Consider the following 18,795-nt stretch of genomic DNA (forward strand, 5'->3'; position numbering starts at 1 on the left):
GTGAGTGCGACACAATAGGCTGGTGGGGACATAAAGCGTACAGCATTTAAACAACATTTCGTTGTATTAAATCATTATAGTCTATAAATTGCGCATACTAGGCTGTGACTTACTTATAATTAAACACAAATTAAACGAATAATGATTTATTAGTGCTTTTGAATTCACTTAGAAACAAGAGACACTGGGACACCCTTTTGGCCACTCTTGCCGGGCTGGGCAGAGATGCATTTTAAAAACAAAATATGTATAGACCTAAAGGTTTTTAGGCAAAGTAACCCAATCAAAACGGAAAGCTCCTTGGACGTGGGAATATGCCAGGCCTATTGGGCCAAATCAATTATGGCCTAATGTATAGATAATAGAACGAAAATGAACGAAACGTTTAAGAGATTAGATTTTTAGTGTATAAATACTTTGCTACAATGACACACTTAGTTATCTACCCGCCTAGTTCATTTCTTTTAGCATGTTCACGGAGTAAGTACACCATCATGCCTTTGGGATATGTGCCTTTTCAGATTCCACAATGATTCTTTAGTTCTGGACACTACATCACGGCACTCCCTCTCTTGCTCTTGGTCCTCATCTTTGTTAGTCACATTGATTTAGCACCTGTGTGTTTTAGCGAACTCCATGACAATAGCTAAAGCTAGCAATAGCTAAAGCAAGGGGCTATAAGCGGCACACAAGTAGACTACAAATGCATGCTGGGGCGGGCATGCCCTGAGCTCGTGAAGTGAGCGCTACTGGAGCGAAATTGGAGAGCACGAGAAGGCCGACACTTTAGCCTTTGGGAATCTCGATCAACGCTCCAATCAAATTGGGCACGTTCCGCTCCTTTCTCTGCTCCAACTCCGCTCCGCTCACATACTCTTAGTTGCCATGGGTACTGAAATAAGTCACTGCATGAAACTCTCCCCCTCCCCTTGCCATTGGACATTCTTTACGGGTCTGACTGCCTCCCTCAGGGCTGACCAAATAAAGGATTTAGCCAAGTACCTGCAGATTTAAAGGGCACATATTTCCCTGTGTCAGACCATTTATTATTTAGAATTAGGATTGTTTGACAGTGTCCTGACCATAGAGATCCTATTCAGTTTGTTAAGTATTCTAATTCCTAATTGTATGGTCCTGACACTAAATTAGTTATACTGTCAAAAAGGTTCTGTCACAAAGTAGACCAAAAAGCAGTTAGTCTACACAGCTGTTTCTTCTGAGGAATGCTAGAGTCTACTTTATCGTCTACAATCACTGAGTTAATTACCATAATAATGTTGTGATATTGTATTAGAAATACTTGTATAATACCCTAATACTAGTATTATAGATGGATCATGTTTACTGATGTAGCTATTAATACACCATCAGAATGTAGTCTGATAATAGAAACAAATATCAATAACTTTATCAATCAAATCAATGACCTAAAATGAAAATGTCAAGATCATATTTAGCGAAACACATTCTTCTAATTCATCCGAGGGCACATGCAGTGTAGCCACAGTGCAGTGCAACCTGGGGTGGGTGTTTTCCAGCTCTCCCTTGTTAATCTACCAATGAGTTTATGTTTTAAGGTACAATTAGTAATTTCAACAGTCTGACCCTGACACTTTTGTTTGTAAAATGAGGAATGGGGAAACTGCTCGACAATTGCTAAGCTGATATTCTTGAAAATTATAGGTATATATTTTAGCCTCGCCAGCCCTATGGCAATCATTAATTTAACAATTTAACAGCAGAAACTATTACAGATTGCGCCTTTAAGAAGCAGTTCGTTCATTCCCCCGCCCTCTCCAAAGACAGCAGAAAGCGTTTGACGTGGCATAGAGGCCGGAGATGACATAGTTGAACATCACCGCAGCTAGCCTGCTACGTCTTGCTATTCAAGTATAGCCTACTGTAAGTAACGATAGGTTTGCAGAATAGGTGAGCGACACGAACGACCAAGACCGTCTGCTCTAAAACATGAATCTCCTCAACGTTCTGCAATCAGAGGAAATTATGTGGTTCTTCATGTTCGTCAGCTTCCTTAACTGTGTGTCCGCCTATGATGTAGATCTGAAGAAACTGGATGGTCTCGCAAAAGCGAAGGTGGAGGTAGGCTTGAGTAAGAATATTAACGTAATTGCAATTAGATTCGTAAACAAAGCCACTTCAAGTAGCCTAAGATAACAAGAATGAATAAGAAGCAGGCTTTTATAAACATATTTGTCGATATAATTATGGATCATGTTTTGGTATTATTGGATACACGTATAGATCAATACATTTTGATTCGTATTGAGGGAAATATTGGGTAGCCTAACTGTTGTCATATGTGCGCATGCGTAGGTTTTTGGGAGGAGGAAAATGAATGAATGAAAGTTTAAACCCTCCTCGCATCTGCTCCTATGGGTGTCTATCCATGTTATTGGCTTTTGATCAAACATTTTGGTAAATAAAATTAAGTGCAATAGTGATTCTACTGCACATTATACTATTCTAATGGGTTGAGACTCCTGGGCATTTATAGGAGTAAATGATAGGCTATTCTCTGTAATCATTCTGTGTTACAATAGAACGCCAGTGAATTACTTCAATGTGGCTGCAAGATGAGACCTCAAATTACAGTGGACTAACAATGCCTTTTTCAGACTTTCTTCTCATTGTGAGAACATATCATCCAGGGTGCATCACACCTGCCAGGATCTTTGAGCGAAAAATGTGTTGTCAAGTTGGCATTTACCTGTGGGATATCTACCTATCAGCAGGTAGTAATGAATCTCAGAGCAGAGCTGTAAGCTTGGCCACATATCTATGTACCCATGGATGTGCAAACCACATCCCTCTCCCATGGGCTAAACAAAATATCATTACATAGGGCAGGGATCATCAACTAGATTCAGCCGAGGCTTTTTTTCTTGAGCAGATGGTCGTAACATCATTACAAATAATATGTAGACTGCAAATTGACCGCAAGAAGCCCAAACAGATATATTTCACGAACAATAATTAGAAACCTTTCTTACATTGTATACGATCATGTCTCTCTATAATGCGTGGGAATACTTGGGAACAGATTTCCCAAATTAAAATCACTTGGAGCATATTTAGTCGTTTATGTCCAACAATGAAAATAAAAATGCTTATTTTTTTTGCTCAACCACCTGCGGCCGCCAGTTGGGGAACTCTTTCTTACATAGGGCCTACAATATAGTATAGGCCTATGGTATCTCAACTAGAGGTCGACCGATTATGATTTTTCAATGCCGATACCGATACCGATTATTGGAGGACAAAAAAAGCCGATACCGATTAACTATTCAATTTTTATATATATATATATATATATATATATATATACACACACACACACATTTTTGTAATAATGACAATTGCAACAATACTGAATGAACAATGAACACTTTTATTTTAACTTAATATAATACATAAATACACACACAGCTCTGAAGTGACAATGATACTGAAGAGTCTGCTTAGGAGACAAATACTCTCAACTGTTTGAATAAAAATAGAGTTTAAGTTACCTGTGATGAATGTTGAAAACAAACTTTAATTTCTATATGCAGGAAATCCTATTTTAATAATGGGCATGGTAAGAATTGACAACCAAAGTGCGAGTCATAATTCCCATGACACCTAGCAAAATCTGAAAAGCGGTTCCTTCATTTATTCCATAGGATATTTTTAGATTCACTTAAAATAAGGTCTGTGTTTCGTGTAGGCTTACATCACCGTACCAATTTTATAACTGTGTAGATATCCATAGGACAAGGTAACTCTGATCAATATTGGCTAAATATAAACGAAGACAAAAAATTGTAGAGTGGATTTATATAAATATGTTGACAAACGTTACCTTATCCTAGTGAGATTTACACGGGTATCAAAACGTCGAGGCGGTTTAAGCCTGCACGAAACACAGACCTTATTTGAAGTAGATCAAGACATTCTCTATGGAAGACATCAACGGTAAAATAACGAAGGAACCCCTTTCAAATTCAGCCGCAAGTTATTACAGGAATTATAACGCGTCGACTATTTCTCTCTAAACCATATACCTTTGACTAATCTGGAAACTATCACCTCGAAAACAAAACGTTTATTCCGTTCCGTATTTTATCTAACGGGTGGCATCCATGAGTCTAAATATTCCTGTTACATTGCACAACCTTCAATGTTATGTCATAATTAGTTCGCAAAGAGCCAGACTGTTGCATATACCCCGACTCTGCGTGCAATGAACGCAAGAGAAATGACACAATTTCACCTGGTTAATATTGCCTGCTAACCTGGATTTCTTTTAGCTAAATATGCAGGTTTAAAAATATATACTTGTGTATTGATTTTAAGAAAGGCATTGATGTTTATGGTTAAGTACACATTGGAGCAATGACAGTCATTGATTGATTGTTTTTTTATAAGCTAAGTTTAATGCTAGCTAGCAACTTACCTTAGCTTACTGCATTCGCTAACAGGCAGGCTCCTCGTGGAGTGCATTGTAATCAATGCAAGATTGGATCCCCGAGCTGACAAGGTTAAAAATCTGTCGTTCTGCCTCGTTCCTAGGTAGTCATTGAAAATTAGAATGTGTTCTTAACTGACTTGCCTAGTTAAATAAAGATTAAATAAAGGTGTAAAAAAAAAATCGGCGCCCAAGAATACCGATTTCCGATTGTTATGAAAACTTGAAATCGGCCCCGATTAATCGTCGACCTCTAATCTCAACAAGAGGCAACATGTTTTTCCGACAGTGAGTGTTTCACTTGTGTCCAGATGGTGCGATAAGTCCCTTTATCTGCTGATAGTCCTGACTCCTACAGTACTAATGGGTCAGGAGGACCACCGTGGTCTGAATCATACCCAGTCAGTCACCCACTGCCCTGCTCCTGTCCTAGTGGGATTTATAACCACTATCCTGCTTAATCTTTTTCTCAGTCTTGCGGTGGATGACAGCTGAACAGGCTGAGAGAGGTAAGCACTTAAGTCGGCCTATTGTTATCAACAGTCTTCTCTGTATATGTACAGTATTATTGTTATTTTGCAATTGATGAAATGCTCAGAAATATCACTGCCTGCCCAACAAAGCAGAGTTACACTAACCATCAACTCTTCAACCCCTCAGGTCAAAGCCTTTGTGACCCAGGACATTCCTCTTTAGTATCCTTTCATTTTGGTGATAGCAGACGTGCAGAGTTGTGATAGCCGATGTGTGGTAGGTAGGTCCTCTGCCGTGATGTGGAAGGCATGCACTGGTTGACAACGTTTAACTGATTTAACCATCTCAGAATAAATAATTAACAGCCTTACTGTTTTATAAACTATGTAAGGGGCCAATCCGCAGTTGAAACAATAAGAGGTAACCTCACCACTGTTTTGGTAAAAAGCTGAGGGATGGGGCTAGAGAACTGTAACCAATCAAATGTACCCTCCATTGACCATCCATGATATCAAAATTATAGTTTTAACCATGTTTTGAGGCTAAACAGTGTTTGTTTACAAACATTGGAGTAAAACAAGCTTTGATTTTGGGTTCTGATGGGGTACGACAGTTGAACTAAGCTAATTTATTTCAGTTATACTCTTGAAGAATCAATGGTGGATATATAATTGATTTCTAAGTCCAAAAATGAATGTAGCAACTGCCCCTTTGATGTTGTGCTACCAAATGGAGTAACGAGAACAGTTACACAGCAGCTAAACTTACTACACATTTGTACTCGTCATCTGACCAAGTAATTGAAAGCTATTTCTGCAGACAGAAGCCTAATAAATATATATATATATGCTGATAGCCATAAAGAAAGCCATACCTTTACCCTGCAGATAGCTTTCTGTCCTGAAGCAGTCACAGCTCCAGCATGTAAGACTGTCCTGAAGTGATCTCATAACTGAAGTGCTTCATGCATTTCCCTGTCATGTATGGAGGCTGGAGCACAAAGTCCAAGCTGTTCATGACCATACTTCCCCACTAGCTGGTGTCAGCAGGCAGGGGCACTGGTGCGTGTGTAACCGATATGAAATGGCTAGTTAGTTAGCGGTGGTGCGCGCTAATAGCGTTTCAATCGGTGACGTCACTCGCTCTGAGACCTGAAGTAGTTGTTCCCCTTTCTCTGCAAGGTCTGCGGCTTTTGTGGCGCGATGGGTAACGATGCTTCGTGGGTGTCAGTTGTTGATGTGTGCAGAGGGTCCCTAGTTCGAGCCCAGATAGGGGCGAGGAGAGGGAAGGAAGCTATACTGTTACACGTGGAGGAAGTCGTCCTGGCCTGGGGTGTCAGACACCTGTCAACTGTGTGCGGGCACTCTGTTTGCATTGCATTTCCTTGTTTGCCTGTTTGTAACCCTTGACTCATGCCATCCCAGCCATAACCTGGTAATGAAGCACATCCCTGGGGCTGACCCCGAGCTTGTCCTCCTCAACCACTACTACGAAGAGCTGGACGTAAGTGAGCTGCTGAAACAGACTTTTACTGTACCTTTAACACATCTCTGGTGTTAATGATTTACTGTAGGTTCTCACTAGTGCACTATAATGGTTAATGAAGGATTGGTCATAAACGTTGCAGGCTTACTTATCTAGAGATGTAAAGGGTGGGCCTACTACTGCACAGAAATGGTATGACAAACTCATCTGTGCATGCTACAGCTTGTGGAAGAATAGAGAGCTCTTGTGAGGATAGGCATCTCACCTAAATGTATATGCCCTGTTCAGCGGATTGCCCTGTCTGACATGACCCGCTCTGAGATCAACGAGCTGCTGGAGAAGTTGGGCTTCTACAAGAAGGCTCAGCCTGAGGACCAGGTCCCAGAGGAGTTCCGCTTCTCCCCCGCCAAGGACAGCCCCTTCAAAGCAACTCCCTCCTCTTCTTCAGCCCCCGCAGACAACGCTTCCTCAGATTCTGACGCAGAGGCCAAGCACTCTGACCTGTAATCCTCACAGCAGTAAAGAGTCTGCAGTCTGTGTGGACCTGGACAGACAGGGTTACTCTCCTCCAGTGCTGGTCCATGACCAGTTTATTTCTGTAGCTTAAACAATTTTTTGGGATCAGAACACAGGACAAGCAGATCCTGGTTCAGCACTTGGGGTTACTGTCTCTCTGTAACATCAGAAAAGGTTACACAATTTTTATCTTCCGTTTGTCCATTTATTTCAGATGATGTGTATGATTTACCACTAGGTGTCAAGTGTCTTAATGAGTCTCTCCTCTGATAATCTCTCTCGTGTGTCTAATGACTTCCTGTCCTCTGTGGAACTGAATGACGTCCCTGGCTGTAAAATCTCCTGATTGGCTTGGGGCCGATGCAACGTGTCCTGGTGGGTAGGGCTTAGGCACACAAGGGGATTCAAGCGATGGGATGACTATTGTAAAACAATAAAAAGTTTAACTTTCAATATTTTTGTATGTGCCATTTGTAGAATGTCCATCTTAAAATCAAACTCCCATTGCGCACACACACACACAGGAAAAAAAATAAGTGTTAGAGTAGAAGACACACTATCTTAAATTGGTTTAATTGTTAATTCACATTCATTGTGGTGTACAGAAACATGAATTGACTGTGTCCAAGCATGTATGTACAGGATTAACTAGTTTGTGGAAACTTTCTGGTTGCGGAATATTAAACTGTCGTAACCATATTTTATCTTAACTCTGCATTGTTGGAAAAGGACCCATAAGTAAGCATTTCATTGTTAGTCGACACCTGTTTACAAAATGTAACAAAATTAGATTTAGTACATTTCTCTAGTCTCAAATTACAGAGAAAGTGAATTAAATCAAAACCAGTTCTAAAACCAACCGCAGTCTTAAAATTATTGATAAAGAAACCATAAAACATTTTTAGCTAGAATTCAGAAAATGTACATTCAGCCTTTATCATTAATAATCTCCTGTTCACCTGTCTGTCATAATCAACTGAGCCGAAAGCCAGCTTTCATTGGGCCCAAGAATTTAGAGAAGGGAAGTTGGCTGGTTCCTCAAGGTTCCGGCCTTTCTAGGGAGTTTTTCCTAGCCACCGTGCTTCTACACCCGCATTACTTTGGGTTTTAGGCTGGGTTTCTGTACAGCACTTTGACATCAGTTGATGTAAGGGCTTTATAAATACATTTGATTGGTTGGCCTCCAACAAATGTTTATTTAACCAGGCAAGTCAGTTAAGAACAAATTCTTATTTATAATGACGGCTAAACCCGGATGACGCTGGGCCAATTGTGCGCTGCCCTATGGGATTCCCAATCACGGCTGGTTGTGATACAGCCTGGAATCAAATCAGGGTCTGTAGCGACACCTCTAGAGCTGAGAAGCAGTGCCTTGCGCCACTCAAGAGCCCACAAATACTGACATTACCATAACAACCTATAGATGGACTCATGAAACAAAACTTCAAAGCATATGGTACGACCACCAACAAAAATGTTACCCAAGCATAATTAAAGAGCCCACAAAAAGAGCTGTGTGTTGCTGGCAGTGTGAATGCGACAACCCCATGCCAAGTTTTTTTTTAGACCTCAATGTAGCGAACTAAGGCAAGGACAAGGAGGAAAGAGATGTGATAATCTAGGAACACCAATGTGTGATTTTACCTGTCTGAGAGGCACTTGGAAACTACTTTTCAACACTGGTGTTTCTCCACAGACCAAAATTATGTAAATATTCTGAGTGGTATAAATACACAATTATAGTTTCACAACTAGTATCACAACATGGCTATTACAACCTAGTCTGGCTTCAACCTCAGTGGGTCTGTAGATTGATATCGGTTTTGCGCACCATAGGGCTGCATCACCTTCAGTTGGTCGGCAGAACCCGGAAGCATACGGTTTTCAGGGGAAAAGCAGAGGCAAAGCCTGAACCAGATGCTTCTGGTTTCTGCAGAACCTGCTCAGGCGTTTCTTTACACCTGCTACGTTAGGGCTGCATAGACGGATCCACCAATTTCATAATGCCAGCAACTGAATAACATCGGGCGGCAGCTAGCCTAGTGGTTAGAGTAAGGATGGGCAACTCCATTCCTTGGGAGCCTGATTGGTTTCACACTTTTGCTTCAGACTCCAATAATCAACTAATCATGATCTTCAGTTTAGAATGCAGTTAGTTTAATGAGCTGTGTTCGATAGGGGTGGAGAAAAAGTGACACCACTCCGGCCCCTGAGGACTAGAGTTTCCCATCCCTGGGTTAGAGTGTTGCGCTTGTAACCGAAAGGTCGCTAGTTCAAATCCTCGAGCCAACAAGGTGAAGAATCTGTCTGTGCCTTTGAGCAAGGCATTTAATCCTTAATTGGTCTAGTGTCCAGACCCTGGTTGTGATCCCACTTTCTCGAGGATGTCTCAGGGAGAGTTGTGATATGCAAAAAATAAATCGAATTCACACATGCGTATTAATAAATACTTGTACGTGTGTGTAATAGAATAAATATAAGCACCCACCAAATAATAATTAACATCCCTCCATACAAAGCACTATTTAAAACAATTCAAATAGATGTGTTTAGCAACACCTTTAACAGTACGAGAGTGGGGACTGAAGGAATATTAACAATGCCTCATATCATATTTGTTTTCTTCATCATCGCCAACAGCTTGAGTAACATCTTGCAATTGTCACAGAAAACAAAAACATTTAGGCATTAATGTGGGTGAGGGAATACAGTAAAATTCCTATTTTTCTCATGTACATTTCATGTAGGGTTTTGTTGGTGGTTTATCTTCAGACTTCCAAACCATGTATAGAACTGCCTTATGACTGATAGGCTGTACAACTAAATATCAGTATAAAATAAAAATATCAATTAAAGCTTAAAGATTCTCTATTAAACTTTGGAATTCTCTTTCTGGAAGATGGGAAGGTTCGCACAGCCTAAACAAATGCATCCAGAGGAAGGGAATTTATCTGTCTTACATGCCACCACCATCAACAAAGATAATCATAAGACAGATGCCAACACCTACACAAACACACTCCCCACCACGTTGGCCATCAGAGATGTGCAAATCAGTAACACCCCTCACTCAGAGTCGGGGCTGATGTCTTTTGGGACGTGGGTGGTGTTCAGGACCAGAGCTCAGGAGGAGAGGGGTGCGATGGGGGAAGATACACAGTGAGCAGATCAGAGGTTGGTGCCCTGGAGTTTGGCGAGTTTCATCTCGTGCCTGCGCAGGTGATTGACCAGTGACTGCACATAGGTGAACACACACTTGGAGTCAGGCTTCCTCCCCATGATCATCATGTCCTCTACCTCCAACAGGGGCATACAGTTGGCACATTCCCTAGGGGACGGAGACATATGGTGAGACAGAGAAAGGGAAAGAGGGAGCAGTGGGGAGATGGAGAAAGAGATGAACAGAGTGATGGTAAGGATAAAATATGTTCTCTCCACAAACACTGCTCTCATAACAGCTTTTTTATCCACCCAAACTAACCAGATACGAGGGAGCCCCTCTAAAAAGCATTAGTTTCAAAAAAGCATTCTAGGCATACATTTAGGAGATGTACAGAGATCATTCCAAACATATTTTGCCATTAGCTAAACGAAATAATCTATGTGCAATGCATGCATATAACCACAGGGTGGCACACTTTAAAAACTACTCATCACTGACAGTACTGCAGCTGACTGACTGTTAAAATAGTGCGAGCTGCCCAGCTGGGAGAGCAGGGGAGCGAGACCTCTGGGAAACAGCTGCAAGGTGGGAGACCGAGTGAGCACAACTACTAGAACAGCAGATGGTAACCTAGCCCCTCAAAGAGAGACAAATGTCAACACTGTAAAACTCTAAGTTTCCCCTTTAATGTTTTAGATTCTGAAGAGCTAAATTCAGCGATGGCTGTTATAAACTGACCAGGCTTTAAGTAGAAAAACAATTTTGAAGTCACTAAATGAGAGGAGATGATACACATGTTTCACACACCACAGGTCTGACATTTCTTTTTCCTCTCCACTTTGTTTCCAATCTCTGTTTCCACTCCAGTGTTGTGGCAGCTCCTTTTAAAGTGTGGATCTGCAGATGGGGCTGATGGCTGGCCCTCTGCCTGGCTGGAGCCTGGAGCCTGGCTCTGAGTGCAGTCACACACTCACAGTCCATGTTTGGGCCTCGGGACCCCAGCACCAGGCTCACAGGGTGTAGAAAACTGCACTCTAACCTATACCTTGACACACTCCAACACTTCATATGACTTCCTGTAGGTTAATGATCATGTTTATATTAATGGATAACTCATTGTTCTCCTCATAATATGAATAACCAGTGGAATTTCCGGTGGAACTGTTGATGAGCCTGCCATTCACCGCCCCACTCCACAACATTAACTCCTATACCCACAGTCACACACTGGGAAAATCTCAATTGGGTTTGCTCAATTCCTCGCATCCTGTCCTCTATCCTCTCCTGTTGAAAAAGGTCAAAGGTAATCGAGAATAGGAGTCGAGGAGAAGAAACCAATGTGCTTGTATAAAATGACTCCTCGACTAGCTCGTCATCAGGAAGATTATGTTTACAGCAGAGGAATCGCAAAATACATGTGTAAAATGGTAAAAATAAATGTTTATAGATACAAGCATAAGTAGCGTATCGTTTTCAAAGGTATGCATGCTTTTCTCCTCTGAGCAAATGGCTGATTCAAGGGGATGAGGTAGATTTCAAAACTCTTCTGTGCAGGAAACACTTCGGTACCCTCCGCCGGAGGATGCAATTTAGGAGCTAATTAAACTCCTCCCTTCACCTATTAACAAATTTAAACTCTCCTACATATGGCGACTACTTATCGGTTTCCGGGTGATGGCCGAGAGGAGGATGGAGGAGTCGAGTAAAGGATGGACTTTTCCCCAATTGAGAATCTCCCACTCACACCAATCTCCCACCCCATAAACCCCCAGCGTGAGGTTCCTCCGTGGGCCTGTTCCCTCTCTCACCATGAGTGCATTTGGGGTCCTAGGGGTGTGACTCTAGGAGGAGTTTTTGGTTTTAACCAGGCCCTTGGTCACCAGGCCCCTGTAGAACTCCTGCAGGTACGTGTACACACACTTCCAATCCGGCTCACGCATCCGCACCATGTCCTCCACGTCCAACAGCTCGGGACAATCAGCCAGCTTCCTGCACCCGCACCCCGGAGAGGGAGCAGGGGGAGAAAGGGGTGAGAAAGAAGAGGGAGGAAGAGAGAGACAGAAAAGGTGCAGAAAATATATAGCGAGAAGGTACAGATATAAGTCAACAGACAGAAGGAAAGAAGGAGGATGAGAGAGAGAGAAGCAGTGAGCAGCCAAACAAGAGGAATACCCAGGGTGTGGAGAGGGAGAGAGAGAAAAGACAAAAACAAACCATAACATTACATTGTCTGTGTTGACAGACATATCCATGAGTTGACGTGCTTCATGAACAACGTGACACATGGGCGCGTACACACGCAGACACAAAATGGAAAATGAAGCGTCAGGCGACGTTTTGTTTGTTTGTTTGTTCTGTGCACTGAGACAAAAGACTTGGACATGGGGGTATAGGGACATCAACCATAGAACATTGGCTTTGTTTTGTTCAGTACAAAAACAAGAGACAAGGAAAAACCAACAAGAATTCTACAATCACAAAGACATGGACCACAGGGTGAACCTAGAAGAGAAACACACTGGTGGTGAGTGTGTGTTGGAGGGGTGTGTGAGAGGGGTCAGGTTGAGGCACACTGGCAGGTTGTGGGGGAGGAGGGGGTGAGGTTGGTGCCCAGGGAAAGGAGTGACAGTGCAGCAGAGTGACAAAGAGGGGGTTGTGGGGGTAGCTAGGAGGAACACGTGTTTGACAAATCTGGTGGTTACGTCATCATGGTCGTAACAGGTGAACTCAGCAGACACTGGTGGGTGATAGGGCAAAGGTTGACAGTACATGACCTCATCAAAAGACGAGGTGACAGAGATAGAGTGAGGAAGAGGAGATGGAGAGATTAAAGGAGAGGGGTCTGGGAGGCAGTCAGTCGAGTGCTCTTCCTGTACTGTAGTAACCTGGTGGTTGTTGGGAAGGGGTCAGTCTCAGGAGTTTCCTGGTTTAGTTCAGGGTTGGTGGATGGAGGGTCACGTCACACAGCGGTTACTGAGGAGAGCATCTCTGAGAGGAGAGAGTGGATGGAGAGTGGAGGTTTAGAGGTACAGGACATAGTAGTAGTAGATCCAGAAGCTGACTTGATTGACCTGAGAGAGAGAGGAAGGATACAACTGAGCAGTGGGCCCAGGCCCATCACAACCCTCTCACTGTAGGCCCTTTGACACACAGTGAGTTGAGTAAAACAGGTGAATCTGATGCATCCAAAAGGCTGAATTCTGTGGATGCACATTCTCTTCCTCCCTCAGGCAGACAGTCTTACTACTGTACGTGGATGGGTAGTTAGGTGGTAGCAAGGCTAAGAGAGGGTGGTGAGAACCCAGAGGTCCTGTACTGCTGAGCCTGAGGAATCCATAGACTGGCAGCTCAGTGTTGATCTTACAGAGGTCAAACAAACATACCCAATAGAGGGATCAAATCTGTTCCGAGAAAGAGGAGTGTGTTGGTTTTGGGCAGAGAAAGGCGAGGGAAGTAGTTTGTCTTTGGGTTCTCAAGATGTTTGACTGATTTTGAGTTCAAATGGGTGGGCAAAGAGTTGGTTAGACAGCTACAGTGGATCTACTTCCCCAAAAACAGAGCCTTGGGGGGGTCAGACGATTGATTGGCTTGGGGACGGAGGAAGTTTAGAAGATGGTGCACTCAGATCCTGGTCCATTCTGCTGTAAATGGCCACGGGGCAACGCCAAGAGTGAAGCTTCCATTTACCCCAGGTCTGAAGTTCTGATTAAATGTTATACTCCAAGACATGACATTCAGTACATCTATGAGCGTATGCATGACGTACACTTTACAAGTGTAAGTATTTGTGTATGTGTGTACTCACTCTGCAGTGCTGAAGGCCACCTCAAAGTTGTGTCTGCGGTTGGCAGGGGTGAGAGAGGAGTAGTCAAAGGCCTCTGGGAAGAAGTTATGCACGAGGGCACAGAACGCCATGCCATCACTCCAACTGGACGAGAAGTTCTGGATGTCCACATTCTGCAGGGGGTAAGAGAGGGGGAGAGAAATTATTCAATCACAAAGCATAAGCCAATGGTCACCCAACAGACTTCAGAGTATGTGAGAGAACACAGCATTGCTGACAGAGAACACATGGCAGAATGTTTTGCATGCAGTAGAGGGGTTATATAAAAGACCTAACCCTCATTCCAGGATGAACTAAAGTGTGAATGCCTCAGATCTTTGAGTAGACTGGACACTCAGGACGGTGCCATTGTGGGTTGGCTCACCTGGTATGAGCGGGTCTTGGCGCGGCACCAGTCCAGGAGCATCTGTTTGATGGAGTTGGCATTGGGCACCAGGCAGCTAGCCGAGCGCTGGACTGTGTTCACCTTGGCAACTGCTTTATTTCCTGGCCTGAAGAAGGGGGATTGGTTTATGCTAGTATTGACGTTTTCTCCTTCTTTACTATTCTTAGTTATTTATATCCTTACCCTCCGCTCTCCTTGTCCAGTTTCTCGATCATGGCTTTGCGGGACTGTGCGGCAGACATCTTGGGCAGAGTCTGGGCTCTCATCAGCTCCTTGCGCTTCTCTGCCTGCCGGCGCTCCGCAGCACGGGACGCCGAATCGTCCTCGCGGTCAAACACACTGATGGATGGAAGAAGGGAGGAAGAGAGAGAAGGGAAGAGAGAGAATGGGTAAATTACCGTTCAACACAATGTCAGTTAATCCTATAGGGGTTGCTGAGAAGGAGGGTTAAGACACAGAATTCAATAGAACACAGTATTATATTGTATCGCTATGGGTTCAGTGCTCACCTGCCCACTTTCCTGGTGGAGCTGCTGCTGGAGGTAGAGGAGGAGCAGCTGTAGGACATGGACTGAACTATCCCCACTAGAAAACACAGGGAGGTGGTGGTGAGACCACACAACACCATATATGGATAAAAACAGTGATAGTAATCAAATGATGACGATTATGAAAATGCTGATTTAAATTTGTAGGAGGCAGATGTGCTGACTCACCGTCTGTTTTCTTCGCATAACTGGCCTCCATGATGGTGCTGTGAGCTGTCCTGCTGCCATCACCTAGACACACAAACATAGAAACACATTTGAAGTATTTCATCTGACTTGGTAAGATCATGCACGGTTAAATACGAGATAGTGTAGTGCCTAAAATATGTCAGCCATGTTGTCAGCCTAATACATGGTGTATGATTGGCTTACCAGACTTGGCAAAGCGGTTTGTCTTGGTGACTTGGCTGAGGGTGGAGCCATCAGCTGACATCTCCACCTTCCTCATCACCACCTCTCCAGCTCCTCCTCCTCCCATACGACCCTTCTGAGTATGCTCCGCTCTCTGCTGCCGAAGCTCCGCAAGACGAAACTCCCGCTCCTTTTCTCTCTGGTCTGAGATAGAGGATGGGAGGGAGAAGGTCAGTGGAAAAAGAGGGAGCGGAAGGCACTCAAGATGACAGCCTCTCTCTGCTACAAAGCTAGAGGTACATTTCAACATTCTTTCCAAAGTACCATCAAAAGCCTATGAACACAGACAGCCACCCAGAGGTGAAAGCCAAACACAACCAACCCCAGGCTGTGCTGTGGTGGAGCACATGCTGGACAAACATATCAAAGTGCAAACAAAGACTCTGAACGTCACGTCAGACCGCTGAGGCACTGGCATAGAAAGGCTACTAAACGCTGTCCAACACACTGATACCATAACACCAGTACTGACCCGATGCCTCGGGGGTTCTAGCAGTCTTAACTGTCCATTTACCTTCCTAAGCACCAGACCCACCGAATAACTCATTATCACTGAACTATATTCCTCAGGTCTCTCATTTACGGGCTAGGGTTAAGGGCAATACAGGGATGAACTGGCTGGTTAGCTACTGAGCCCAAGGAACATTCTGACACAGAGTTCTAAGTCCTTTCTGGAGTATCAAAGAACAGTCAGCAGCACTATGCACCCAGCCAGCCATTATGTGGAACAACATGAGGTGTGTTTGCCATGTGGCAGTGACATCATGGCAAACATCATGACTCATGCGTTTTAACAGATGTATAAGCATATCCCTCATTGTCCACCATACAGGCTCCTCATGTCCTTGGTTTCTGCTGGTCAGTTCATGATCAATGTGTATCACTGAGAAAACTCAATGATGAGCTTCAAGCACAATAACAGCACTTGTAGGACAGTATTGTTGACAATGAGGGGATACAACCAAGTGGGACATTGACAAATGACAAAAACAGATGCATACTGTATTAATATAATCCACACAAACACACAGGACGTTCCTACCTATTTCCTCTTGAGTACATCCCAGTTCGGCCTCTGAGAGCAGGATGCGAGAATGTGAAAATAAGAGCAGAAAATAAGAGGATGGAAATAGCGAAAGATGAGGCAGGTACATAATGCAGACTAGATTTGATGAAGGTCATCTACCAGCAGAGACCCAGCAGTTAAAATAATGATAAAGGGAAGACAACGATGGAGAAAAGACAAGACGGCAAAAAATATGCAGAAATAACAAAGAAATGGATAAGGTAGAATGAAAAAAAGCAGTGAATGAAGAAATGAGGTTGAGGCATAGAGTGGTCAAGTAAGTAGAGAGCGAGAGATTGAGAAAGAGCAAGGTGCTAGAAGTTGCAGAGGGGGAATGGACAGGAGGTTGGTTAGTCTGGCTGTGGTCTCACTCTCACCTCTCTTCCTCTTACGCAGATCTCTCATGGCCTGTCGGATCATCTTCCTCTCCTCAAAGTCCTTGGACTCATCCAGCTGTGGGAAAGAACAGGACAGACGGAAGGAATGAGAGGGGTTGGTCTTCGGACAAACTCTGTCACATAGCTCCAAATACACACATACAGCACACTCATACAGTGTAGTGCACGCACACACACACAGAAATGTAAGGGTATGACCATTCCAAATGTACATTTTCCCAGCAGACCAGATTTAACCCCTCACTAATACACATAAACACCAGATTCCAACAAATCTGAGGATTTGAGGACTAAGTGCGTGTGTGATATGAGGAGGGGAAAGTACCATTTTATCCAGGAGCTCCTCATCGTCGATGGCGGCCAGCTGTTCTGCGGTCAGTTTTCTGGAGCACTCTTCGAATTTGTCCCGAGGTGGCGCAGAGAAGCCGTTGGGTACAGCAGCCGGGGGCTGACAGCAGGCCACCTGCACTGAGGGCTCCACCGCCAACACTGGCTCTGAGGCCATCTATGAGGGAATTGTTAATTATTTTCAGGTTATATAGCTTTTAAATCAGAATTGTCAACCATTTTAGAGTGAAAACCATGGCCATTTTTTAATCCTCAGCTAAGGGTCAATGTCAGTGGCAGCACAGATAAACACATACAAAAGCCCATTAGCGTTGGAGGTCAAATCATACTCAAACAATTCCCCAGCTGATGAGAAAGCATAGGACCAGGACACACCAAGCCAGGGGACAGACAAAAAAGGGAGGCTTCCAATCCATCAATCCCTACAGCTGTGTTTACAGAAAAGACAGAGGCTTGCTGACATTTAGGACGGAATGAGCACCGGAGGATTCCCCCAAAAATTCCTGGAATCTTCGGCGGAGGGGGAACATGTACACTTTCACACCCTCATGCCTACCCAGGGCCTCCAGCTCCTCCCCAGGCCCCCAGCTCTTCCCCAGGCCCTCCAGCTCCCCCCCAGGCTCTCCAGCTCCTCCCTAGGCCCTCCAGCTCTTCAGTCTTTGTCACAGAGAGTGAGGATTAGTATACAGCAGGGGCACGATATCCTGCCGAACAGTTAGCTCACCCATCACTGACCCTTTCTGACTGACACCCTCTCAGTCGGTCTAAACAGTACGAGGCTTCCATGAACAGAGGGCTCATGTCATGTCACAGGGGTAAAGCACTACTTTGGCTATGGGCCCAGAGAGCTGCATTAATGTAAATTGTGTAGGATAGACGCCAGCTCCATTCTCCCACAGGATACAGGACTATACACACTACTGCACTGTAAAAGCACAATCACATTGTCCAGAAGCAGATAGCGCACCCAGTCAGTGCTGTAACAGACAGGAGAGAGATGTAGGGTTTTTGTGTGCCTCCACTGCTGACAGGCGAAGAAAGGAGATGAGTCATGGACATAAACACAGTATAGTCTTCCATTAAGATACCACTGTCTGGCTTTTTAACAGTGTATTTTAAGGGCCATACAGCCTATAGACATCTTGAATAGATTTCCATATGGTGCCACATGCCTTCTGCAGACTACAGAGACTGGGCTCATCTGCCTCTAGACTGCTGCTTTTGTTGTAACAGAGTCCAGGTCCAGATTTAGCCCCAGACTGCTGGCAATCCACTGTCCCCATCAGCTCACCCCCTCCACCCCCTCGCTCTTCTCAGAGAGTCTAGCCAAGGAGAGGGTGCCCACCCAGTGTGATCCAGGGTGGCCTCTGGTTCTGGAGGTCTGGACTGAGACTCAGGGGTCTGACCCATGGGACAGGTCCTAGTGAGACCGCAGCCACTTGACCGCAGTGGAATGTTATTGGACATGGCCCTGCCAAACAAACAAGGCCTCACTGGAAGAGAGTGGAAGAGAGTGTCGCCATGGTGGGGTTAAGGGAGAGGACAGATTCACTTTAAATGGTTATAGAATTCATCGGTGAGTAGGGTAACAGTTATAGTGACCTAGGGAGAAATATTTTATTTTTCTCTCTAGGTGTCCCAACATGAGAATGGACCTCATATTCAGAGTGGCTGATGTGCCTAACACTA

At 44.1% G+C, this 18,795-nt stretch overlaps 2 protein-coding genes across 2 annotated transcripts in view; one reads left to right on the plus strand and one right to left on the minus strand.

The window, feature by feature from the left end:
* Positions 1 to 1,764: 1,764 nt before the first annotated feature.
* Positions 1,765 to 7,396, plus strand: selenom (selenoprotein M). The gene is made up of 5 exons (XM_071353056.1): positions 1,765 to 2,100; positions 4,942 to 4,977; positions 5,129 to 5,163; positions 6,367 to 6,445; positions 6,716 to 7,396. Exons 1-5 carry the CDS (start codon positions 1,969 to 1,971, stop codon positions 6,932 to 6,934), a joined length of 501 nt encoding a protein of 166 aa, XP_071209157.1. The 5' UTR covers positions 1,765 to 1,968; the 3' UTR covers positions 6,935 to 7,396.
* Positions 7,397 to 7,500: 104 nt separating this feature from the next.
* Positions 7,501 to 18,795, minus strand: part of LOC139545358 (uncharacterized) — an 82,588-nt gene continuing 71,293 nt past the window's right edge. The window contains 12 exon segments of the mRNA XM_071353055.1: positions 7,501 to 10,271; positions 11,915 to 11,961; positions 11,963 to 12,095; positions 13,912 to 14,063; positions 14,315 to 14,441; positions 14,519 to 14,674; positions 14,845 to 14,920; positions 15,052 to 15,114; positions 15,256 to 15,438; positions 16,337 to 16,369; positions 16,738 to 16,813; positions 17,084 to 17,263. Coding sequence (XP_071209156.1) covers positions 10,112 to 10,271; positions 11,915 to 11,961; positions 11,963 to 12,095; positions 13,912 to 14,063; positions 14,315 to 14,441; positions 14,519 to 14,674; positions 14,845 to 14,920; positions 15,052 to 15,114; positions 15,256 to 15,438; positions 16,337 to 16,369; positions 16,738 to 16,813; positions 17,084 to 17,263 — 1,386 coding nt within the window. The 3' untranslated portion in view covers positions 7,501 to 10,111.

The sequence above is a fragment of the Salvelinus alpinus genome, chromosome 19, assembly GCF_045679555.1.
Source record: "Salvelinus alpinus chromosome 19, SLU_Salpinus.1, whole genome shotgun sequence".
Taxonomy (NCBI): Eukaryota; Metazoa; Chordata; class Actinopteri; order Salmoniformes; family Salmonidae; genus Salvelinus; species Salvelinus alpinus.